The 26,107-nt window shown below is 37.2% G+C and overlaps 1 protein-coding gene across 1 annotated transcript in view; it reads right to left on the bottom strand.

Moving 5' to 3' along the window:
• The window catches only part of LOC102835458 (unconventional prefoldin RPB5 interactor-like), an 83,989-nt gene that overhangs the window by 44,337 nt on the left and 13,545 nt on the right, over positions 1-26,107 (bottom strand). The window contains exon 2 of the mRNA XM_006867301.1: positions 9,544-9,578. Coding sequence (XP_006867363.1) covers positions 9,544-9,578 — 35 coding nt within the window. The remainder of the gene's footprint in view (positions 1-9,543; positions 9,579-26,107) is intronic.

Genomic DNA, 26,107 nt, shown 5'->3' with positions numbered 1-26,107 from the left:
TATATATATAAGTGGTGCTGCAGATAATGCATTGGACTGCAAGGTTGGCTTGAACCTCAAGGTTCAAACTCACCAGTCTCTCCATAGGGTTGCTACAAGTTGGAACCAAGGACACTTAACAACAATATATATGAATTGATGGATTGATGGACAGAGATGTGATCAGAGTTTATAGAATTCTTACATGTGTCTGAAGATAAGTCATAAGAAAATAGTAAAATAGTATGAGAGGGACCGCACATTTTCTATCTTCTTCTTAAATCTAAATGCAACTGACAGAAATTAAAATCCCGGTGAAGAAAAAATGAAGTTCTAGATCCTTTATTTTTCAGCATGTGATTATAAAGACTGATCTACAACTTTAAAAAACAGAAAAGGAAATACAGCTAAAAATCTTAAATCTTAAATCACTGATTTAAATTCCACATTAAAGTAGAAAGTTACAGTAATGTTGACATTAAACCAGTTTTTTTAAAAAGTCTCCTATCATTCTCTTTAAATATCTAGCATCTTAAAGAAAAAAGTGTCATAAGTAGGGGAAAAAAGAAAAGGAGTTCTCGGTGTTACAGTGTTAATAACTTGGTTAAAACGTTCTTTTATCTTTTTTTTTTCAGATTTTAAATGATAATACCCAAAGAATTTGGAATCTATACGGCACATGACTTTCTTAGAAATATCTTCATCCATTATACTAACTTTAGAACTTTCTAATAATTTTAAGTAAAACTGATAATATTTCAGAGGTCAATGAAACCATTTTCTAAAGAGACAGGTGTAACTAACACTCTAGTAGATTTCTTCAGTTAACATTTCTGCAAGTAGTCAACTGAAGTACAATGGCTATTAAACAGCACAGCCAAACAGTGCAATTTCTTTATTGTTTCTCTACCAAACATGACTGTGACTTGTGAGTTAAGTATCTATTATTAATAGTTAATAATCTTTGCTTTTAGAATTCAAAATTTTACAGTTTAAAATTACAGAACAAGCAACACAAGCATAAAAATTTTAAAAAACAAAAAAATTCCAAGTCCCTAAATCAGTTAACTTTACAGGTGACTTCTCTTCTTTTTATTTTCCATTTTTTCCTATAATTGGTAAGTATTTCTGTTATAAATTGAAAGGGAGGGATCTTTTAGAAAAGTCATAATGAGTTTATAAATGACTTAAGCTTTGACTATTTGTGTCAGTTCCTACTTAAATCTACCAGAATTTGCAGGTTTTGCCATTTAAATTTATATTTTCTACACCTTATCACTATGATTTTTTGGTGTTGTTTTGTTTTTTCTTAATTACAATACGATTCATAACCCTTTTAGGTCACTGATCCCTTTGAGAAACTGATAAAAACTCTAGATGCTTTCCTAAGAGAAAGGCCCCTGTTTTGTATATCATTTCAATAGCAACCTGTTCATAAGCCTCCTTCAGGTTAAAATTTGTTAGGACATTTTATAATCATTAAAAAGAGCAGGCCTGGTTTTTAATCCACCAAATGTGTAAAACTCTCAAAATAAAATTATCTTTAACTCACTTGATATAAAAACAAATAAATATGAAAACCCTCACCAATTTGGTCATGAGTTCACTATGAACTAGCAAAAAAGTAAATTGTGGCACGGCCACTTTTATTGCAACTTGCACGTTCCTAAGTAAAATAACAATAGCGTAGTGGATTATGATCTGGGCTGCTAACTACAAGGTCAGTAGTTCAAATCTACCAATCTCTCTCCACAGGAGAAAGAAGAGGCTTTCTGCTCCCACAAAGATTTACAGCCTTGAAACCCTATGCAGGGTCACTGTGAGTTGGAATGCACCTGGTGGCACACAATCACCACCAACCATGTCAGAATTGGGGCTTTTGTCTAGCAAAACAAGAATAACAAATTCCCAGCCTTCCACCGCCTCTCAGGCAGCACTGCATAGCAGCTACAACAGCTCTGTGTCCGTCCGTCCGTCCTCACACAGTCTCTCCTCTGCTTGGATGTTTTACTGTCTGCTGCTCCATTTTATTCAAAATGAATGGAAAATGAAAAAACTCTCAAAGTGCAGTGTGGTATACAAACAGCAACAAACAACTCCTTAGGCTCAGCAGAAATCTACTGGACTTAAGGTGACCACATGAAATCGTGTTGGACATGCACACTGCAAATATGTGATCCAAGACTGCTCTAAATGGTGAGATGGAATTAGGGAGTTTTACAACAGTTTAAACTCTGAGGGAAAAAAATGTCCTATAACATACAGGTTTGCCTTTTATTTCCAGAAATTCATTAGGTACTAAACTAGTTAGGTCGCTTCAAAAAACATGATTAAAAAAAAGGTAGCGGACTCCTAGAAGTAACAAATTTGAATTACAATTTAAATGTTATTAACTGCTTAAAAATTAAAACCAAAAAGCCTTTATAGTACCTTAGTGACATAAATACACATCCAGAATTAACACACTGAAGAGAATACGTACGGCACGTTGTGGGGTTGTTTGTTGTTGTTGTTTTTTTAAAGATGGAGAGAATTAGTTTCTCTTTGAAATTATGGGCAAATTTCTCTTATTTTCTTATTTCAACCTTTCTATAAGTAGGCACGTATACATTTTGAATAAAAATCTTGAAACGTAATTCAATTTTTATTTTGAAAAAGAATCATTTTTAAAACATTAAGCTTGAATCTTTACTTTTTTTCATTTTAATTTACTTTAAAATATCACCAACACAAAAATTCCAAAACTTACTCCACAACCCATGAACTAAAACACATCCTGAAAACAAGGCACTGTGCTGACGAGCAGGAGCTGGCTTGCAAAATGTGCCCTTTGGTTGTTAAAACGATCATATATTCCTGTGTGATTTTGTGTATACAAAAAAAAAGTGGGGGGGGGGGGGAATAGACTACTGTTAACCAACAGTGCGCACGGAGGGAATTGTAAACACTACAATTAAACAAAATACGATTGGTTGAGTGCAAAACCGAGGTTCTGGCCATTTAAACTATCATTCAATACACAAGAGGCATTGACTTGAAGCAAAACAGAGGTGGGGATTTGCATACATCACTCCTCCCTCTGGCACTTGCTGCTAAGGGGACTTTTGTAAATAGTTCCAACAATAAAAGCAGTAAAATTTCCATAAAGTTTGGAAATTGCTTTCTGATCATCAGAAAAAAACGTACGATCAAACCTGAGCAGAAGGGCATATAGAAAACTGACTGAAGACTCGGAAATGCAGGGTTTCCAAAGTTTCTAGCTCGGAGGAATGAAGTCATCGCCCTGACAACAAAAAAAAACTTATTTAATGTGCTAGAAAATATTGGACAGATTATACATAATAAATTTTGAGAGAGGAAAAAGGCATATGAAGGCAAGCTGGGAAAAGATTGCACTGTCATGCTGAGACAGTTCAGTGTGTCTGTGGGGCAGGGCGCCCCTCAGAGACTTCAATATACATCCATACATACACATGGACCATTCCTGACTGCTAGGAAAGAAGAATCTCCAAAACAAGGGAAATCAACCAATTTCCACCCTAATTTTAACCAATCTGGTACTCTTTTTCTTGGTTACGTCCCTCTATATATTTTAGATATGAACTAATCTAGAAACCCGTTGCTCTGTTGTTCAAAACAAGACTTTTCCTGTCCAGTTTCCTTTGAAAATTAGCAAATGTCAGGGATTTAATGTTTTGGTATCTTCTCTCAAAGGGGCTCTGGTAGCATAGTGGTTACAAATCGGGCTGCTAACCTCACAGTCAGCAGTTCGAAACTACCAGCTGTTGCACTGGAGAAAGATGAGGCTTTCTGCTCCCGTAAAGATTTACAGCCTCGGAAACCCTGTACAGGGTCGCTATGAGTCAGAACTGACTCCATTCCACGGCACACAACAATAACAACATCTCAAAACACACAAGCTCAAGCAGAATTAAGCTCAAATTTTAGATTATTTTTCTTTAAATTAAAAAAGAAAAACTAAGCAAAATACAAGGATAACTTTAAAAGCATGGCGCTGTATGATAAGCACTAGACTGTAAGGTCAGTTTGAACCCCACAAGGTGGCGGTTCAAACTCACCAGAAACCCTATACAAGAACAAGAAAAGAGTACTGCTATCAAATTACCTAACAACAACAACAACATAAAATCATTCTGTTGTTGTTAAGTGCCGTCAAGTCAGTTTCGACTCATAACAATCCTGTATTGGGTTTCAGATAAGTGGCTGGTAGTTATGAACTGCTGGCCTTGCAGCTAGCAGTCCTGTGTTTATGGTACATCATCATACCAGAATTCCTTCTACATAATGGTTGTTAAGTGCCACAGAGTCGGTTCCAACTCACAGTGACCCTGTATAGGGCTTCCAGGTATGGTGCTGCAGGATAATGTACTGAACCACAGTTCGGTTTGAACTGCAGGATTGGTGGTTCAAAGTTACAATCTGCTCCTCGAAAACCCTTTTGCAGGCTTGCTATGAGTTGGCAACGACTCAATGGCACTTATTAACAACACTACTTCCCCCAAAGAATTCTGCCATTAAATTTATACCCTTATCAAAATGGCAGTATTGGGCGTCCTCGAGGGACTCAATTCATTTTCCTTTTATAGGTCCTTTGTATTTTGAGAACAGGAAGTCAGAAGGGGCAAGATCAGGGCTGTAGGGTAGATGGCATAAGGTTTCCCAACGAAACTCTAACAGGACAGCCCGCCCTTCTTACCTTCCAAGAATGAGCAAGTACATTATTGTGATGGAAAAAAAATTGTTTGGTGCACCTTTTCTAGCAGTTTTCCATTTTCTTTAAAACGTCTTCATAATTAGACTCTGTGAACATCCTTGTGCCCTTTTAAAAAATGTATCACAATGAACTCTCTGGGATCCCAAAATAGCTTCTGAACTCACTTCTATGCCTTGAAGGACTGGCCAAACAGATCCCCTTCTTTTGACTGGATCTGTTTTGAAAGCACCCTAACAAAACTAAGGCAAATATATTCCAGAGAAAACTTGTCTGCAGCCATTCACTGATCACAGAGATATGTTTCAACATGGTTGGTTTAGAATCGTGCATGTATGAACTAGAACCCTAGTAGCAATACTTTTTGATTTACCTTTACAAAATGGGTGATGGTTTGGGGTTCTGTACTTTCATGAAGTCTACTTCATACATTTTCATAGACCTTTTCTACTTAAAGATTCTTAGAACATGATGTAAAGGAAGCAAAGATACTAAATTTTTAGTAACTTCTGTGCATTGCTATCATTAGAAATCACAGGTAAAATGCAGGTCCTGTGTATATGCCAGACATCCTATGCAACATCTCATTTAACTTTCACAAGTCAGCCCTAAGTTAAATGACTCCTTTTCACGTGGGACACATTTAATAGAAATCACCTATGGTGGTGGTGGTGGTGTGCTGTGGAGCTGGTTCCGACTGATAGAGACCCTGAATAGGGTTTCTGAGCATATAAATCTTTACAGGAGCAGATAGCCTCCTCTTTCTCCCGCAGAGCGGCTGGTAGATTTGAACTGTTGACCTTGTGGTTAGTAGCCCAATAGTTCTACTAACAAATTTATCATCTTAGCAAAGATATATTTTGAATTACAAAAGTCATATTCTCAGTAATGTGGCCATCATGTGTTAGAAAAACAAGCATCAAATTTTATTTGGTTACCCTAAAAAACAGTAGGTATCTGACAAACAAGCGAGTTTATGGGAATAAAAGTAAAGAATAAGAGTTAATTAGTGATTGAGAACAATCTCCAGGTTATAGAAGTAAAAGAAAAGGCAAAGAAACTGTGTGTGTGTGTGTGTGTGTGTAGTCTGACTTCATTTTTCTCAAAGAATAGAAACAGAAAATATATAAACATGTGAATACACACACTCATACATATCAACACACAGTTATGCAATGACTGAAAGAATTTACAAGAACATGGTAAAAACGACTGTCTCCAGAGAAAAGAACTGAGACTTGGGGGGGACAAATGACAAGAGAACTATACACTCTTTACACCTTTTACGCCTCTTAAATTTTTACTATGCAAATGTATTGTCTAATTTAAATATTTTAAGTTTTAAAGTTACTGTGGTCTTTCACATCTTAAGGAGATATACTGAACTATTTCCAGGTTACTGTGTTTTAGATTCATTTAAAAATAATGAGGGTGGTGTGGGGGATTGGAGAGGATGTTTAGATCAAGCAGTGTAGCTGAATCTGTAATGATTAAAACTGAGTGTGGGTACATTATACTATTTTTATTGCCTTTGTTTTAGATTCTTCATCACAGTTATTTAAAATCATTAATATAAAGCTTTAACAACCTTATTCAGAAAACCATCTTTCCATCATAGTAAAAGAAGATAATTGGTATGAATATATAATATTTACAAAGCTTAGAACTGTTTATTTTTAATTCATTAGCTGACATTTAAAATTTTTTAAAAACCTAAGAGCTCTTATCAATACTTACTGAAGGTCAGGCTAGGTGTCCTACAGACAGCATCTCATTTGATCTTCACCACAATCTGATGTGGGGCTGTCGGATAAGCAAAGGACTGCTAACTTCAAGGTCAGTGGTTCAAATCCATCAGCTGCTCCTTGGAAACCCTATGCAGGGTCTCTATGAGTTGGAACCAACTTTACAACACTTATCCATAACAAAACCCTATAAATTAAGTATTATCTTATCTTTGCAGGGGGAAAATAGAGTATCTTAGTAATTTGCCCTAAATTGTAATTGTTGTTAAACGTCTTCGAGTTGGTTCTGACTCACAGTGACCCTATATTGGTTTCCAAGGCTTTGAAATCTTTGAGGGAGCAGAAACCCTCATCTTTCTTACATGGAACAGCTGGTGAGCCGGAACTGCAGACCTTGTGGTTCACAATCCAGTGCCCACAGTTACAAAGTGACAAAATGATATGACTGAAATACAGGTTTGTGATTCCAAATGCCATGCACTAAATTTAGGGAAGAATTTACAAATATGCATCAAGCAGTGTAATCACAAAACGTGGGAAGAAATGAGAAAATAGTGTGTGGATTTTTAACATATCTTATTTTCAACATTAAGTAAAAGGGTTTTAAGAAAATAAAATAAAGGTTTAAAAAAAAGATTCCTCACTAAAATGGATATTACTGCATCCATTAGCTCTAAAAACAGTTTTACACAAATTTCAACTATTAAGCTAAATTTTTAAATCTCCTTTTAACTAAAAATACTTCAAATGTTTTAATTCACCAAACTGTCAGGGTTTTAACTCATTTTCTGGAAGACACATATTTTTAGTGCAGATCACATTGCCCCAGATCATTTTTACTCTGATTTTTTTTCAAATGCTTTCATTTCTGTTCCAGACGCACACAAAAATACTTTGGATTAAACAAAACAATCCTTTAAAACTACACAAACAAGCATGACTATGGCTAGCATACGATTTAAAAGTCTCGGAAACGGATACAGGTTCACTATGAGTTTCTGAGACCCTCAAGAATGGCTCCAGCCTCTGAAATCGCGCTGTCCTTGCCTCCTATCTCTGCCAATGCACAAAATGACTGTGGATTGATTTTCTGGGCCTGACTATGAATTCCTCCACGGCAGGACCTTTCTACCCCAAACAGCCAGCACAATACTGGCATATGGCAGTCACTCAAGCATCCTTTGTGGAATTCAGGGAATATAAAAATATCCTGAGTTCTGAAAAGTTTCCAAATAGAAATTTCCTGATTTCTAGAGGATGGAGGTATACTGTTTCCATTTTTAAAGATAGTAAATTGGAGGCTTGACTGGCCATTTAAGATTCTAGCAGCATCATGATACTGAAAAACACAGAAATCTGTTTCCTGAGTCACATCAGAAATTAATCAAAGGACAAGTAAATTTTTTACCCCAAAAAATTAATTTTTAATGTATATATAGATCTGTGTATATAAGCATGTTAAGACTGTACACTGTTTGGGGCTTTGGAACATTGGAAAGTGAGGTTGACGGTCATATGAACCTGTTCTGAAGTAAATGCCACATTTCTGTCATCACTCACAGCTACAGTATTTAAGAACTAAGAATGTTCTGTGTGACATAACTATGCATTTGGTCTCTATTTGCTCAAGTATTTTTGAGTGGGAAACCTATGGTTAAAGGATGAAAGCATGTCCCTTTATCCTTAAAGAACTCTCAGTTTAGCAGGGAAACAATTTTACAGAAAGTTTAAATTATTCACACGTTTGTGTAAATTAGTACGCTTTCTGAGTAAACTAATACTTCCTAAATTTTTGAACCCCTTACAGAAAGCAGTAGAAGTCCACATTCATTTATAAAGTTCTCCTTAAGAATTATTTATAAAATGGACTGTTTGGGTCAAATTTGGCAGAAGACAAAATGGTTCCTTTAGCCCAGGACTTGCATTTCAAGTTAACCTGGACTGAATGTGTACTGTAACGCAAATGGCCAGCCTGGGAATGGTGGCGGCTTACCCCACCAAAGGGGGCCACTGTAACACTGCACTTACTGAAAACTAATGAAGTCCCTGAAGTTTTATTTATAAAGTGGATATTATTAGTTTTAGATTATTTGCTGCAAGCCAATAGTCAGAATTGAATATGATGATATGTACAGATTACACCGATTCTCACTCTTATCCACTGCTTGCAGCCTATGTGCATTTAAACCAAAAAACATTTGATATACACTAACTATAAATTATTTCCTTGGAGATCTCTCAGGCATGAAGAAAAAGCCTCTTAAAATAAATGTAAAATATTATATGCTTGATGGTGTATAACCAAAGGTTTAATCTCACCACGAAAGGGGCAGTTACCATGATTCTGAAATAACCTTGCACACAATAATCAAGACAGCTCCTGTAGTTCTCACAGCCAAAGCTCCGTAAACACAGCATGGGTATATTAGAATTTGGTATCTGTAAGATCAACAGCTATACTTCATGACAACTCATAATAAAAGATTTTAATCACCATTAAATTGAGCATTTTCCTGAGAAACATAGGAAAGTGTATAATTTACAAAGCACTGTCCTATTAACTATAGATTAGCACATTGAAATAGTAATGCTCTCCCTCGCTTCAAAGTGTGGTCCATAAAGCAAGTTCTGAAACGTAAGCCCTTCAAATTAGATCTTCAAACTTTGGGGAAATGCATCTGCGCCACATTTCCAATCATGATTTTAAAACAACTGATTTTAATTATTTTTCTACCACCATATAAGACATATTACCCAAACTGAGCTCTCTATGATGAGTCAGTCTCAAAAATATTCAGTATCTAATTCACAATATTAATCTTACTCATATTTTTAAACAGAGAAAGAAAAAAGGCAGGGGGAAGCAAACAAAATAAAATAAATGGTGGCCTTGAACTTCAGGAAACTAAGCATATAATTCAGAAAAGGGTAAAGACAATATAAATGAGCATCAAAAACATTCAAAATGGAGATCACAAGAACCTAAGGAAGGATTACCAAAAGACCATACAAACTTTACTGAAACACAAGTAGATGATCCCACCCCATAAGCATTTTAGAAATGTAATAAAACCATCTTTTACTCACCAATGCTGGATTTTCTCTTGGCAGTTAGTGACCACCTGTCATGAAAACAGATAACTACTCATGAAAAACCAGAGCTACAAAATCAGTGTATCAGAAAACTAGAACAGTGGCTTTACAGATTTAATAGCATCTCAGTATACATTTTTATTTGTCAAATGCAGAGATGTGAATGTTAGTTTTTAAGCAGCACACTTTATCATAACACTAATGCAGGCTGATAACTGCAGAACAAATTACAGCTTTCTGATTCATACTTTGGTACAAAACCCGCTTCATAACTATTAGGTGACATATGATATAAGATAACTAGTATTTTGTACAATCTTCAGACCTGTTTTCAACGTTACATATTTTGTAGAATACACAAATGGCAAACGTTATAAATAATAAGCCAATGTAACATCCACGTTTCATCAGTTAAAAAAAAAAAAAAAGGAAATGACAGTACTGAAAATATTTTATTTTGTCAGTCTATCTCCAAATGTTTTCACCTGTAATTTTTATTCTGACACATTAAAAATGAGTTCAGTAATATTTTTCTACTACATTATCAAGAAGAAATACTTGGGATAAAGAAATGCTCTGAACAGCCCATTTGTTCCCCTGTGAATTGTGATAAAATTTTAAGCATTCCATAGCCAGTTTAAACTACGTTTATTATATTAAAAGGATGAAATTAAGCATAAAAGTTACTTGTTTTCCTTAATAATATTTCAGTAGAGTTTCAAAAAGCTCAGAAAACAATTCAGAGCACTAACCAATCAGGGAAAAAAGCTCTTGAACGGCAATATAAAATAATATTTTTAAATTAAAAAAAATGTTTTTAACACTTTTCAAAAATTGCTGATGATCTATTGTAGGACTATCTACTAATAAAAATTTTTAGACAAAAACCTCAAACACTGTAGCACCATTTTAGAGATAGAGAAACTAAGGGATAAAAGCCAAAATTTACCACAAGGCCATTAAAAAGACAGCAGTATTTTCTGGTTTGAAATAAACTGCTCTAGAGACAAATATCAATATTGTCTCCCATGTATGCTCAACATTTGTGACCCAAAGTCACACAAAAATACTTATTTTTTCAGGCCTGTCACTAAATTCCTCTATTATAACATTTAATTCCTGAAATAAATGCGCTCCCTTCGGACATTTTAAATACTAAGGCAGCAATCCTGTACCAAAATACATGCTGTAATCAGATATCCAGCCATACTACACATTAACTCAGCATAAAAAGTCCAGTTTAGAATGAAGATCTCTCAGTAAGTATCAATCACATAGCAACACTTAATAACAGTGATAATATATAATAGAGTACTGACTTTACATCTGGAAGAGCCAGGCTGAAACCACATCAATCCATTTCACTGTTTCTGATTTGGCAGTGATTATAAAATAGACAAACAAAATTAAATGCAATAATTTAATAAAAAGAAAACTCTTCATGAAATCCTTTTTACAAAGTTCCTATTTAACAACCCCATTAAGAAATGAGACCCCCAAATGGTCAGGATGCTTTTTAGTCCCAAAGCATGTGTTTCCAAGCATGAAGGGAGCCAAAAGCACAAAAAGAAACGCCCTGCAAACCATAAGAGCAGACTGTTCATTAACCTCTACATGATAATCCTTTCATAGCTGCATATTAACTAGTTACATATTCATAATCATTTACATTATTTAAAGGACCTTCGATGAAATTTTCTAGGCTATATCCATCAGTGATGGTGTTAAAGGTTATAGATGATAGTCTACTTAATGTTTCCAGGAAACCTTTTTAATTAGTAAATATGTAAATTTGGCACATATGCTTTTCATGTTTAAAAAACAAGTCACTGGTAGATGGCATGTCTTCTTGCCATCCCTCCAACAGACTCCACTTTGCTGTAGCCATCTTTCTTCCACTATCCTCACAAACACTCATTTTCAATTTAATTTTCTTTCCTAAAATAGTGTCCCTAGGAACAGCTACTCAAGGATAGAACATTAACAACAAAAATCTATTTCATCATTTACAGAAGAAATTTTCACTACTGAAATATTGCCTGACATTTAAAGTCTTTATTCCCTACAACTAGTGTTTTTAGTGATGCTTTGGAAACCAAATAAAGTAAAAAGAGGAAAGAGGCATGTATGAAAATACATGATGGTACAGCTACTGTCATTTCTGTTTAAGGATGTAGGGCCCACCTACTTTCAAATCAGATTTGGACTCAAGCAGTTGTATTTATATTCTGAGATATCTATTTATTTTTTCTTCTCGTCTACAGAAAGAATTATTCAAAAGGAACAGTAAACCACCAAGGAAAATTTTTAAAAGAAAAGTAACACTGAAAGTTGAATTTTTACCTGAATTAAAAAATATTTATATTATTTTTCTATGAAGTTAAAAAAATTCAAAAATAATAAAATCACTTCTGAAAAGAGATTGCGGTTAATTCTTTTAAATACTAAATAAATAAATAAGGTTGTAGGCCTAGTTCTAAAAGCAACTCCTGAAAAGCAAAGCATAAAAACAAAAACAAAAAACATTTCATTCCTGTCTTTCACAAAAGCTTTTTTTAAAGGTAAGAGCACTATTTGCTAACAATACTAATTTTTATTTTTAAAGTAAGGCTGACAAAACATGCAGATATGTACATAACTTATTAATGCTTTCTACAGGAAAGATATGTATCTTATATTTTTCCAAAGATTGTTCATTAGTAGGTTTTACTATTAAAACAACTGATGTAGTAAATACTTTTAATGTAACATGACTGTACTTCTAGCCAGGAATTAATAAAATATTTACTTATAGTTATTGTTGTTAAGGAGACTGCATATAGGGTTTCCAAGGAGCAGCTGGTGAGTTTGAACCCCTGACCTTGTGGTTCAAACTGACCTTGTGGTCCAGTGGTTTATCCCACAGCACCACACAACACTAAGTCAACAGTAAAGAAAAAGGACCACAAGCTAATACACAACTTTTTAAATTTTAAATTCAATCTTTAAAAGTCTTGGCAAAGAGCCCCATTAGTCACAGAATCACATGGTACATTTTATTTACAGCTCAAACCTGTCCTACCCTAGAGTAATGACAAAAATAGTGGTATTGGCTAAGCAATTCTTTTCATTAAAATCAAGCTGCAAAGAGCTCATGAGGTAGGGTTTAACCCCATTTCATGGAGAGGAAACCTGTGTTCAGAGGTCAAGTTACTTGTCCAATATGATACAAGAACTGATAAGAGATAAAAGAAAGGAGTTTTCAGCAACGGTCTATCTAATGCAAATGTCCTGGGCTGCTTCCAACCACCACACAACTTACTGAGTAACAGGAAAAGCAGCTGTTGACATCTGTTAAAAAAAACACTGCTGCTACTTGATCGTTTCTTTCTCCTCAACACAGGTTCACACACAAAGGAGACTGTGCTATTAATATCCATAAACGTTATAGGTTTAAATTCACCAATTCACACCTAGGAATAAATCTAACCAGGGACGTGAAGGATTTACACAATGAAAAGTATAAAGCACTGCTGAAAGATTATAAAGAAGACTTAAAATAATGGAAAGATGTTCCATGTTCATGGACTGGAAGACAATATTGTAGAACACCAATTCTCAACTTTCTATGGAATACAAAGAGGCCCCAGATGGCTACAGCAATTATGAAGGAGAAGAACAAAGTGAGAAAACTCCCACCTCCTGATTTTACACAGCTATGGTAATCCAAAAAAAAAACAAAAACCCTGGAACTGCTTTAACAACAGATACATAATCCACTGGAGCAGAAGTCAGAATCTAGACATAAACTCCACATCTATGATCAACTGATTTTTGCAAGAGTGCTAAACCTATTCTACAGGGAAAGAAGAGTCTCTTCAATAAATGTTACTGGGAAAATTAGATCTCCACAGGCAGAAAAATCAAAGAGAATCCATGCGTCATATCATACATAAAACCAAATTAAAACTAGATTAAGAACCTAAATGTGCAAATTTTAACGATAAAATTATTAAAAGAAAAAGCAGGTGGCAACTTTGTCAGGCCTAGCTTCTAACAATGGATACCTAATATAATAACAATTGTACAAAGAACAAAAGAAAAACGAATGTTATTATTGTTGTTACTGTTAAGAGCCACTGAATCAGTTCTCACTCACAGGAACTCTATGTCCTGCAGAACAAACCACTGCCCAACCCAGTGTCATCCTCACAACCATTCCCATGTTGAAGGCCAGTGTGATTAAGTTCCTCTTTTTCACTGAACCTCTATTTTACAAGTATGATATCCTTCCCTAGGGCTGGTCTCTCCTGATAACGTGTCCAAAGTACATGAGACAAAATTCTCCCCATTTTTACTTCTAAGGAGCATTCTGGCATTACTTCTTCCAATACAGATTTTGTTCATTCTTCTTCTGATAGTCCAGGGCATATTTAATGCTTTTCACCAACACCACAATTCAAAGGCATCAATTCTTCTTCAGTCTTTCTTATTCACCACCCATCTTTCGTATGCATATGAGGAGACTGAAAATACCATGGCAGCTTGCATGAGTGTGCTTAGTTTCAGAATGAGGGAGTAAGGTAGAATCCCCAATGAATAGTCTTCCTCTTCTCCAGATGGATCTGATGAAAGGATATGGGGGATGATGCTAATAGGATTTTATGATTCAATTATGAGTAATTGTCAGCAGGATTAATTGTGATGATCAACTGTAATTGTAAAAGATGTGTAACTAAAAGGGGTGAGTTAAAAAAGTAAGAAAATAACATGGCTTGAGTCAAGTGCAACATAATCTTCAAAGTGACATCTTTGCTTTTTAACACTTTTAAGAGGTCTTTTGCAGTTGATTTGTTCAACGATATACATCTTTGATCCAAGTAAAATGAAGTTCTAAACAACTTGAATCTTTTCTCTGTTTATCATAATTTTGCTTATTGGTCTAGTGAAGATTTTTGCTTTCTTTGAGTTAGGATGTTATCCTTACTGAAGAGTGCAGTGTTTCATCTTCATCCGTTAAGTGCTTCAAGTACTCTTCATTTTCAGTAAGACCGTATCATCTGCATATCAAAGGCAACTAGTCTTCCTCCTCCTTCATATACTCCATCTATTTGGTTGATTATTTGCTCAGCAGACATACTGAATAAGTACAGGATAAGTCAAAAAGTATTGTTATTGGGGTTCCAGTTTATACATGCACAGATTTATTCCAAACGAAACATAAATATACGTATCTCTGTGATCAGTGTGAGACTGTAGACAAGTTCTCTCAGTAATACACTTGCCTTCATCTTGTTAAAATACTTTCCAAAACAAAGGATACTTCTTATGCCGTAGAGAAAAACCTTTTGAGATCAGGGCTAATGTCAATTTTTCACAAAACTCAAGTGGAAATCTTCCCAAATCATTGAAGCTTGCCAAGTTTCTAAGAATGGTGCTTCACCCTCCCTACCCCCTGATACACACACACACAACACAACAGTTTTTAGATGGAGCTAACATTTTGAGGTCAGGAAGACCTCAAAGATGAGCCAAAAGAAGGAAGACTGTCAAACCCTGACAAATAAAGAAAACTTGACTAAAGTCCAGAAACAGACAGAAGAAGACAACAGAATTACCAACCATGCAATATCTACAAAAGGTGGAATTTTCCATTTTAAGAGAACATCTTGGCCTCAGGAGCCTTTTGGCTCAATGGGTGCCCAAAGCAGTGAGCAAGAACAGCTAATTCAAAAAGGTGACTTTTCATCAGTCTTTTAAGCAAGATTGAAGTTAATGAACACAACCACGGATAAGTCTTGGGTATACCAATTTGATACAGAGAATAAGGTCCAGTCAGAACAGTGGCTTCCAAAGGGATAAACCGGGCCAGGTAAACTCAAGGTAAAGAGGTTAGCTCAGAAAGTTATGGTAATTGGTTTTTGGTTTTGTTTTTTAATTCCAAAAATTTGCTCAAAGGACACAGGATGATCACAGGATTTATTATGGAGCTTTTTATTTAAAGGTGGAAACTTCCATTGTTAAGTAAAAGGCCAGGAAAGTTTCACTAAGGAATTTTTTTTCCCAGCACAATGCACCTACCACCTGTTCATTCTTCAGGAGTAGCAAGATTTGCCCTATGGAAACTGTGCTGGGGACCTTAGCCTATCCACCCTATGACCCCGATCTTGCCCCTTCACATGTCTTTTTGTTCCCAAAGCTCAAAGAATATTTCAAGAAGTATCTTTTGTTCCTCTAGCCTTTCCATCTTGATCTGCCTGTCTTGTTTAAAAAAAAAAAAAAAGTTTTATTGTGAATTATGTGATAGTTTACATGGGAGAGCATTCGCTTTACATTCATCCTACTGTATATCGTTTCATTGCCATGGTTACAATCCCCTCCATGCATCATCAACCAACCAAAGGGTATATCCTGCAAGCCTGTCCCCCGGTCATCGGCACACAGCCCCTCTCCCTATCTGGGTCTAGAACAAAAGATACTTCTTGAAAGAAAGACCAATGGGATGGGGAGTGGGGGGTACGCCAGACTGTTTGGCTGTGATAATATCAAGCAAACCTTTTTCTTGGAGCCATCAAGTCAAGAAAAGTCAAACAATCAGGGTAAACCCCAGTCTAAGACTGAAACTCAAAGGAAACACACAGTCTTGTATGTTCACTGGCGACCACCCTGGTCAACTTGTGAGTGGAAGTGGGGGAAACGCAGCAACGAAGACATGGGCTGAGACCGGTCATGTTTCATAGACACCTGATGACCCTGAGATGAGGCAGAGTAGAGGATGGGCTAGCTGGTATGAAGTTCAGGGAGATGTGGCAACTCCTGAGCCCAAGGACACTGACCTAGCCACTGAGGGCTAGAGTCAAGAGTGAAGTGGCCAGCTGGTCTAAAGATGGAGGAGGCATGTGAGAACTCCCAACTTGCAGATAGTATCTATTTGATTTAGCTTGGATGGCTAGCCAACCAGAATTCAGCCTGATTAAGATAAAGAAGTATGTCACAGGGAGCAAGTATAAATTGCTTCAACCTGTTGAACTAGACCTTTGCTTATGGCTGAAGCTGCCCAAAATTCTATCTGAAAGGGAAGGATTCTTCATGTCAAGGATCAAGTGTGCCTCCTCAGTACACTGGGCTGATAAGGACAGTGCAACTTAAGACTTTGGCTATCAAAACTGGGGGGCTATAAAGGCACGGAATGGCTATGTTACACGCTTTCAAGAGAGTACTTAGTGTCAGAACGCGGAGACTAAAATGGAAAGCCCACTGAATAGTTTTCCTCTTGCCCAGATGGGTCTGGTGATAATGGTGACAGGATTCTATGATTTAATTGTGAGTAACTGTTATCAGGTGAATCGTGATAGTCACAACTATCAATGTAGAAGAGCTGCAACTAAAAGGGAGGGAGCAGTTAATCTGTCATTTCAGGAACAGGTGGACCCTAGGACCATCAAGAGGGAAGAGCATGAGAGGAGCAAGCAAGAACAGAGATGCTGGCAGAGGTGATAACATAGAGAGAGAGAGCAGCAGAGGACTACAGACCCACGCACTTAGAAAGGCAGTGAGCCTGTGGGCAGGAAGCTGGCTGGCAAAATGTGCCCTTTGGACATTGAAACAAATATATATTTTTAATGTGTTATGTGTACATAAAAAAAAAGAACAAAAAGGTAATAGAGGTAGGTAATACTGTTAGCTGATGGTGCATGTGGCGGTGGTAGTTATGTGCCATGGAATCGGTTCTGACTCATAGCGACCCAGTACAGGGTTTTCGAGGCTGTAAATTTTTACGGGAGCAGAAAGCCTCATCTTTCTCCTGAAGAACACCTGGTAATATAAAACTGCTGACCTTGCGGTTCGCAGCCAGATTCATAACCACTATGCTACCAGAGCTCCTTTGCATGTAGGGGATTGTAAACACTGTAACCATTTTACTGAATGCAAAACTGATGAGCTGCCCTGTAAGCCTTCACTCACTCAGTTCACAATAAAACATTAAAAAAAATTTTTTTTCATCAACTCACTAACAAAAAAGCCTTATTCTTCCAATGCCTCAGACAACTCCTGGCCCTTTCAGGTTAAATGACCAAGTATAAATAACAAATTCTCCAAGCACCATTTCCTAGTGTTTATTTGTTTAAGGGATGGGAGCTAGTCTATTGCATATCATATTTTAAAGGCACTTTAAAACAAATAATCATGTTAGAGATTCAAAATGACAATGATAGAATGCCCACCAGTCTATTTTTCTTTCATGTCAGTGTCTAGCTAACATATACATACACATATATATTATGTTACAAACTATCTACTTGATCAATTTTAAGATCAACAAATAATACAGAAAACAGAATAATTTCTTTGCTATTTTTCCCTCAGAAGACACTTTCAAAACTTATCTTATAAGGGAATGATATTCTGATTTAACATGTAAGGTCTAATGCACTGTACTATAATATAAGGTTGGTTTGAACCACAGGTCAGCAGTTCAAGCTCACCATCCGCTCCTCAGAAGCTCTATACAGGGTCACAATGGGTCAAAACTGACTCGATGGCACTTACCACCACCAACAAAGATTACCAGTACTTATTTATTTCTATTTGTGCTATTTATTTTGGTAACAGACCACAAGAGGGCATCAACCTATGAGTTTTCCATGTTAAATACAAATCCTCATTAAAAGTAGAACTGGAAAAGAAAACCTAAAACAGTTAAGTTTGCTAAAATACAAAATGATTATTTCTCTCAAAATGCTTCACTTAACTCCTATAACTCTTCTCACTGTATTTCAATTTCATATTTTTCCTGAATGGCTTAACGTATAATGTAACAGTGTGAGGACTGTACTAATCAGAGCTGTCTGGATTTACATGGCTTGCTTCTCTTGCAAGCCTTTAGCTTCTAGACGGATCTTTTACATTTAAAACAGCTAACTTAAAGAGGAAAAGGGAGCAGGGGCTGAAGCCAATGGATATAACCATTTCTTAAAGGACATACTGTCAATTCATTATAGAGACATACAAATATCATTGCCAAATTATAAAAAAAAAAAGCGTACTGCAAATTAGTAAAAATAATAGATCTTTTTAGTAAAGTCCTTTGCAATAAACTGAGCTGTTGTTGTAAGCGCCATCGAGTCAGTTCCAACCCACAGCAAACCTATATGGTTTTTTTAAAAACAAGAAGTCAAATTACTCAATCTTTGAGACACCATTTTATACTAAAAAAAAAAAAAAAAAGTACATGGTCATGACACTACTGAAATTAATAAATACTAAAACCACTGCAAGTAGTTACATAACTTCAAAACTCTGTCCAGATACCAGCTCCAAGTTGATAAAAAGCCTGTGTAATATCAATCAGCCTTCTGAGAACTAGAAAAGCCAGTTTAAATGCAAAAATCATCTCTTTAAAGGTTTCGGTGAGTTACCAAAATAATAAAGACAAGAGGGACTAAAACTCAGAGAAGGCAAACGGTGGAAAAAGGAGCTAGCTGATAATGTGAAGCCGCTTTCTTCCTCAGGGGAGCAGTTGGCAGTTCTGAGCACAGGCAGGAGGCTGAGAAACATGGCTGGCCCTGAACAGAGAGCCCCGGCTAAGAGACAGAAACAAGTGGTGGGATGATGGGCAGTGTGACAAGCCTGTAGTGACAAAATCAGAGACATGAGAAGTCTTAAACATATGGCTGTTTTCCCCCTTACAATATCTGTCAATTTCTAAATCTGTCGATGATGTAAGGCCAAAAAGCTAAGACGAAACTTCTGAAAAGTAAAACAGTGTTGTTCCACACTTTCAGTATACTAATGAAACAAAAATTAGAGCTTAGAAGCCTCCATGAAAAGAAATCCTGGTGAACAAACCAGGCTCTCAGATGAAAGTCCTGAAGGAATCACACGTGCCTTGATTCAATTCAGTAACTGACTGAACTAAGATAAATCTTCATTGTATTTGCCTACCAGAAAAGGGTGAGCCTTTTCCAGAGGAAGAGATCATCTTATGAACATCTACCATTTTCAAATACACAATTCCAACATTCAGTCAAAAATTTCTAGGCCGCCCAGAAACACACCACACAACCAAAATCAGGAAGGAAAACAAAAAAAGGAAACACACAGATTTAAACTCACAAGCATTCAAGATACTGGAGCTAACAAACTGGGACATTAAAACAATGATTAATATGTTCAAGGAAATAGAAGAAAAAGTGAAGAAAATATATGAAAAGATGGCAATTTTTACTATAGATTTGAATTGTATATAAAATAAAATAAACAAATGGAAATTCTACAATTAAATTAAAATTAATTCAGTAAATGGAATTAACAGGAAATTAAACATAACAGAAAATATACAAAGAGCCTATAACAAACATCATTTGTAATGGTAAAATATTGACAGCTGCACCACTGGTATACAGAATAAGACAAGGTAGCCAACTATCACTGCCCTTATTAACCACACTCCTGGTGTGGCACTGCAGATTAAGGCGTCAGACTGAAAAGCAGATTGAACTGCAAGGTCGGTGGTTCAAACTCACCAGCTGCTCCTTGGAAACCCTATGTGGGGTCGCCATGTGTCAGAATCGACAAAACGGCACTTAACAACAACACTACTGAAAGACCAAGACTGTCATTATTTACAATGAAACTGCACATATCTATACACAAAGGATTAGAATCAATGTCAATTTAAGAAACTCAGCATAAAAAATCAAATCAACTGCAAATATATTACAAAACAGCATCAAAGATGACAAATAGAAATAAATCTAAAACATTCAAGACATAAACTAAAAATAGACACAATGTTGAGAGAAATTAGAGAAGAATTAAATAAAATGGAGAGATATACCATGTTCATGACACTGAGAAACTCAGTATTATAACCATGTCAACTCTCCCTAAATTGACCTTTCAGTTCCATTTGTACTCCAAGCAAAACCCCAGGCAGTTCTTGGGTGAGTGCTGGGAAGCTGATTCTAAAATATGCATGGAATTGCAAAGGATCAAGAACAGTAAAGGCCATCTAGAGGACTTATACTACCATATATAAAAATCTGTTATAAAGCTATAATAACTAATAAAGTATACTACTGGTGAAGGAGTCCTGGTGTGGCGCAGCAGGTTAATGCGCTTGACTACAAGGTCAGTTTAAATCACAAGCTCAGAGGTTTAAGCTCACCAAGTGCTCTTCAGAAAACCTACACAGGGTTCGCTATGAATCAGAACCAACTTGAAGGCACTTAACAACAACAACTGGTGAAACACAGTCAATATTTTGATGGAACAGAACAGGGAATATAAACAGAGCTAAGGCGCTCTGGTAGCGTAGTGGTTACGAATTGGGCTGCGAACCTTAAGGTCAGCAGTTCGAAACTACCAGCTGCACCGCGGGAGAAAGATGAGGCTTTCTACTCCCGTAAAGATTTACACCCTCGGAAACCTTATACAGGGTCGCTATGGGTCGGAACCGACTCGATGGCACATAACAACAACAGCTCTGGTAGCGTAGTGGTTACGAGTCGGGCTGCCAACTGCAAGGTCAGCAGGTCGAAACTACCAGTGGTTCTGTGGGTGAAAGATGAGGCGTTCTGCTCCCGTGAAGATTTACAGCCTCGGAAACCCTGTGCAGGGTCACTATGAGTCAAAACCGACTCCACGGTACTTAAAAACAACAACACACATATGTTGTTGTTGTCAGGTGCCATCAAGTCGGAACCGACTCATAGCGACCCCATGGACAGCAGAACAAAACAATGTCCAATCCTGGGTCAACCTCACTACCGCCGCCACACTTGACGCCATCAATGATGCCACCTGGCTGATCCATCTCGTTGGGGATCTTCCTCTTTTTCTCTGACCCTCCACCTTCCCCAGCATGACATCTTTCTCCAGCGACTGTTCTCTCTGGACAATGCGTCCAAAGTATGAGAGACGAAGCCTAGCCATCTTGGTCTCCACTACATCTGGTTGCACTACATATAGGATCATATAATTTAAGAAAAAGATCTCCAGATGATATTAGAGCTGTGCCTTAGGGATAAAGATTACATCCCAAGAGCCAAGGCAAAATTGAAACAGATCAGCCTTAATAAATTTAAAAACCAACCTTCAACTAGATTACCTTGATCCCATAATACTCTAAAGTGTTAAAAGAAAACTTAACCCCTCACCCTCTTTGAAGGAAGGAAAACACTAGAATCTCTAGAATTCTTCAGTACAATGTCATTCAACCAATTACAAAGCAGCATATAAAATGGAAGCAACTGATGAGAAATCAAAAGGGAAAATAAATAACAAAAATAGAATCTCATGTGATTTATATATTGCATTTATGAAACAGACTTTTTGATTCATGAAAATAAAGGGAAAATTTGTTGATGTCAGCAGACCTAGAATCTACTTTAAAAAGGATAAAACATAAATCCTAAAAATAATAAATACAACAAATGAAATTAAGAATTCAGTACATGAGTTTAATACAGATTAAACTTGAGAATACAGGCAAATGAAAGTATCCACATTGACAAAGGAGGAGGGGAAAAAAGGGATGGAAAATGTAGATGAGTAAGAGAGATGTGAGAAAAAGTAAAAATGTCCAACATATATGGATTCAGAATCCAAAAAGTAGAAAAGAGAGAAACAATGACACATAACCAGTATTTAAGAGAGCAGATGAGAATTTTCTAAACCTTACAAAAGATATTCAAGAAACTCTACTTATTCAAAGAAAACCACATCTAGACACATCATAGTCAAACTCCTAAAACCCAAATTGTTGTTGTTGTTAAGTGCTGTCAAGTCACTTCCGACTCACAGCAACCCAGTATTAAGAGTTTCCAAAGGTGCCGCTGATGGGTGTAAACTGCCAATCTTGTGGTTCACAGACCAGTGCTGAACCTACAGCGCCACACCAGGAGTTCATAAAACTCAAATATGAAGTGCAAAACCCAAAAGGAGAAACAGTAAGATGATGGCTCACTCTAAAAATCAATGAAAGATGCCAAGATACTAGGAGGAAGGACATCTTTAAAATGATGAAGAGAAAAAAAACCCACCTGCTATCTTAGAATGAAATATAAATGAAAATAGATTTTTTATAGCAATTATGTTTTGTGGAGGTAAAAAATATATGCAGAAGCAAAATTAATGGCAATTGAACAAATAGAAGAATAATTGATGACATTAACTGTCATAAAAATATTTTAATAATTTCAAAAGTAGCAAAAGTACTAATTTAATGTGGTCTGTTGAGATGAGACATGAGTTCCTTTATGTGATCTTTTTGCCTTAGTTCTTTGAAAACAGCTTGAGAAATTTCCCTGTAGCACTACCTTTGACCTAACTTTCTACCCCAGAGGATTTGTTACCTTTGTCCAGGTTGATTCACATTTCCTGGATAAGTGGTAACACAACCTGATGGTTTGATACTTTTTATCTGGCCTTGCCCTGCAGCCTACCCTGTGGATTGATCTACTTAACCCACCTTGCTGAGATTGGTCAACATATTTATACAAACAAAGTGACCACCTATAGCTTACTATGCAAATGAAGTGATTGTTTCCTACTGAGAGGAGATTGGTCAGTTTTAGGAGTAGTGGGAACACCATGCCTGGTAACTGATCAAGAGTGTGCTTATATGCGCACCAACTACACAAAAGTTGGCAGACAGAAAAAAGCAAGAAGGTGCAAAAAGATGCAAAAAGCAAGAGGCAAGAGGAGAGAAAAAGCAGAAAGAGTAAGAAACCTCCTAAGACAACTGTTACAAGTGTCTTGGGCTAAACAATGAAGACAGAAAGAGGCCTAGGAGGGGCCCTGCAGCAGAGCCAGCGGCAATAGGTCCAGAAGGGGCCTTCAGGCAGAGCTGGCAGCAAAAGGCCCAGAAGGAACCCTGTAGTCAGTGGTGATGGCAGAAACCTGCTACTAGCAATGTAGCTAAGAGAGCTGAACCAAAATGATATACTAAGGTATGAGCTGGGTACATTAGCAATAGAGAGGCCAAAGGCCAAGAGGACTGTCCTGAGGAAGCTTAGAAAAAGCAGCACTGGACTGCAATCCACAAGGTCAGAAGTTCAAACCTACCAGGTGCTCTTCAGGATCCCTTTACAGGGTTGCTAGGAGTCAGAATTGACTCAACAGCATTTAATAACAACAAAAAGGAGCCAAAAGATGAGACCTGGGGACTCCTAGGCCCAGGGGCAGGGACATGGTCACAGAGGACTAGAGTGGAGAGTGAAGTGTCCAGCTGATATGAAGTGAGGGAGATGCACAAGACACCCATCCTTGCAGATAGTACCCACTTGACCTCGCTTTAACGGCTGGATTATCAGACTCAACTAGAGAAAGAAAGAAGAGGAAAAAAAGAGTAATCTGCTACAATTTGATGAACTTTACCTATTCTTATGGCTGTAGTAGCTCAAAAGAGGGAACAAATCTTTACAGCAAGGTCCATTCCCACCCTCTCAGTATATACAAGGTTGACAGGGATAGGAAACTCAGACATTGGCTACCCAAAATGGAGGGGCTACAAAGGCACGAAGTGACTGGCTTACAAGCTTTCAAGAGGGAGCTTTGTTTCAGAGGGTGTGGGGGAAAATAGAATCTCCACTGAGTGGTTTCCAACCTGTCTGGATGGGGCTGGTAAAAGGAGATAGGGACAGGTCTCTTGTAGTACAATAATGAACAACTGCTATCAGGACTGATTTTGAGTGTTGCAAATGTAAAGGTAGATGTTTTTGTAACAAAAGGAGGGGAGTAGTTGATCTTGCAGTCCAGGAGCCAAGGACACTGGAATCATCAAAGGAGAAGAGCGGAGTACGGGACCCTACACAGAGAAACAGCGATGCCAGAGATGGAGGCAGAGTTGATGACATGGAGAGACAAAGTGGCTGGGGACTCTAGACTCAGGGATGGCGAGGGGCTGTGTACTGACGGCCAGGGGGCAGGCTTGCGGGGTATATACCCTTTGGTTGTTTGAATGGTTATATATTCCCAAGTGCTTCAGTGTACTTCCAAAAAACAAAATAAAATAAAAAACAGAGGAAATGGAAGCAAATGCTGTTGAATGATGATGCATGGAAGGAATTATAATCATTGCAATGAAACAAAATATGGTAGGATTACTGTAAAGCTGATACTCTCCCATGTAAACTATCACTCAATTCACAATAAAAACCTTAAAAAAAAAAAAAAAAAAATGATTATAGAGTATTTCAAAACACTTTACAATGGAGTTGATATAAAAACAAAAAAAAAAAAAAAAAAAAAAGCGCCAAGAGAAAAGTTGTCTTGAGTGGGCTGAGAATAAACTTGTCCTGAGGTGGCCAAGAGGAGACTTGCAGAGCTGAGAGAAGGGCCTGCTTGCTTGCACAGCCAAGAGGTACTGAGAGAACTGTCCAATACTGAAGAAAAGCAGGATGTGCTTTGCCCACATGCTTCTTGATCTTGATCCAGGTTGTACTTTGTAACACCTTTAATCCACTTAACTGTAAGTATGGTCTGTGAATTCTAGCATAGTGGTTACAAATCGGGCTGCTAACCTCAAGGTCGGCAGTTTGAAACTACCAGCTGTTCCATGGGAGAAAGATGAGGCTTTCTGCTCCCGTAAAGATTTACAGCCTCGGAAACCCTGTACAGGGTCACTATGGGTCAGAACTGACTCCACGGTACTAAAAACAACAGCAACTGCAACAAATTAGTAAACCCACAGAAAAGTGACGAGTGGCAAGGAGATAGATGAAGGCGGTGAAAGAATTGATTAAAAGGTTGGAGAGGGGAGGTATGTCTACCCCAATGGGCCAATGCTAATTAGTATTATCCTCCCTGAAGCTGGATAGGTTCGGATGCAATTACTACCATTTTACAACTGTAATAAGGAAAGAAAGCCCATGAAAATCTCTACAACAAGAACTAGAAAAGAAGTAAGAAACTATACAATTACTCATATAACGGTGGAGTTCTGGAGTGGCACTGTGGGTTAATGCACTAGACTGCAATGTCAGTTTAAACTAACTGCAAGGTCGGTGGTTCAAGCTCACCAGCTGCTCCTCAGAAACCCTATACAGGGTTGCTATGGATTGGAACTGACTCGATATCGCTAAACATAATATAACATAACATATAATGCTAATAATATAAGGTGATTTCAAAAAATTTATGGGAAAATGGAATTTTTCCATTAACTTTCTGGACCACCCTCTTAAAATAAGTATAAAATAGAAAGTATTTTATTAAAACAAAATAAATTATGGTTTGACTGACAACCACGCACGTCACCCAGAAGGAGAAGTGACCGAAGAACATCAATGAAGTGGCGAGCTAAGCCCAACATTTTTCAGCAAACTACTGTGAACCCGAGTGGAGACCTGGTCGGGCAGTAGCGAGGCAACATCTGGGGACTCATGGGCTCAGAGTCAATGACACAGCCACAGAGGTCTAGAGTGGAGAGCGGGGCGACCAGGTGAGAAAAAGAGGCCGGACAGATGTAAGAACATCCATACTTGCAGATGATACTCATTTGACCGGACTTCAATGACTGGATAAACAGAGCTCAATCTGAAGAAGAAAGAAGAGGAAAAAAAGCGTCATCTGA

This window comes from Chrysochloris asiatica, unplaced genomic scaffold (assembly GCF_000296735.1).
Source record: "Chrysochloris asiatica unplaced genomic scaffold, ChrAsi1.0 scaffold00104, whole genome shotgun sequence".
Classification (NCBI taxonomy): domain Eukaryota; kingdom Metazoa; phylum Chordata; class Mammalia; order Afrosoricida; family Chrysochloridae; genus Chrysochloris; species Chrysochloris asiatica.
Note: the sequence above shows the minus strand (reverse complement) of the source record. Positions and strands in the feature narration are given on the sequence as shown.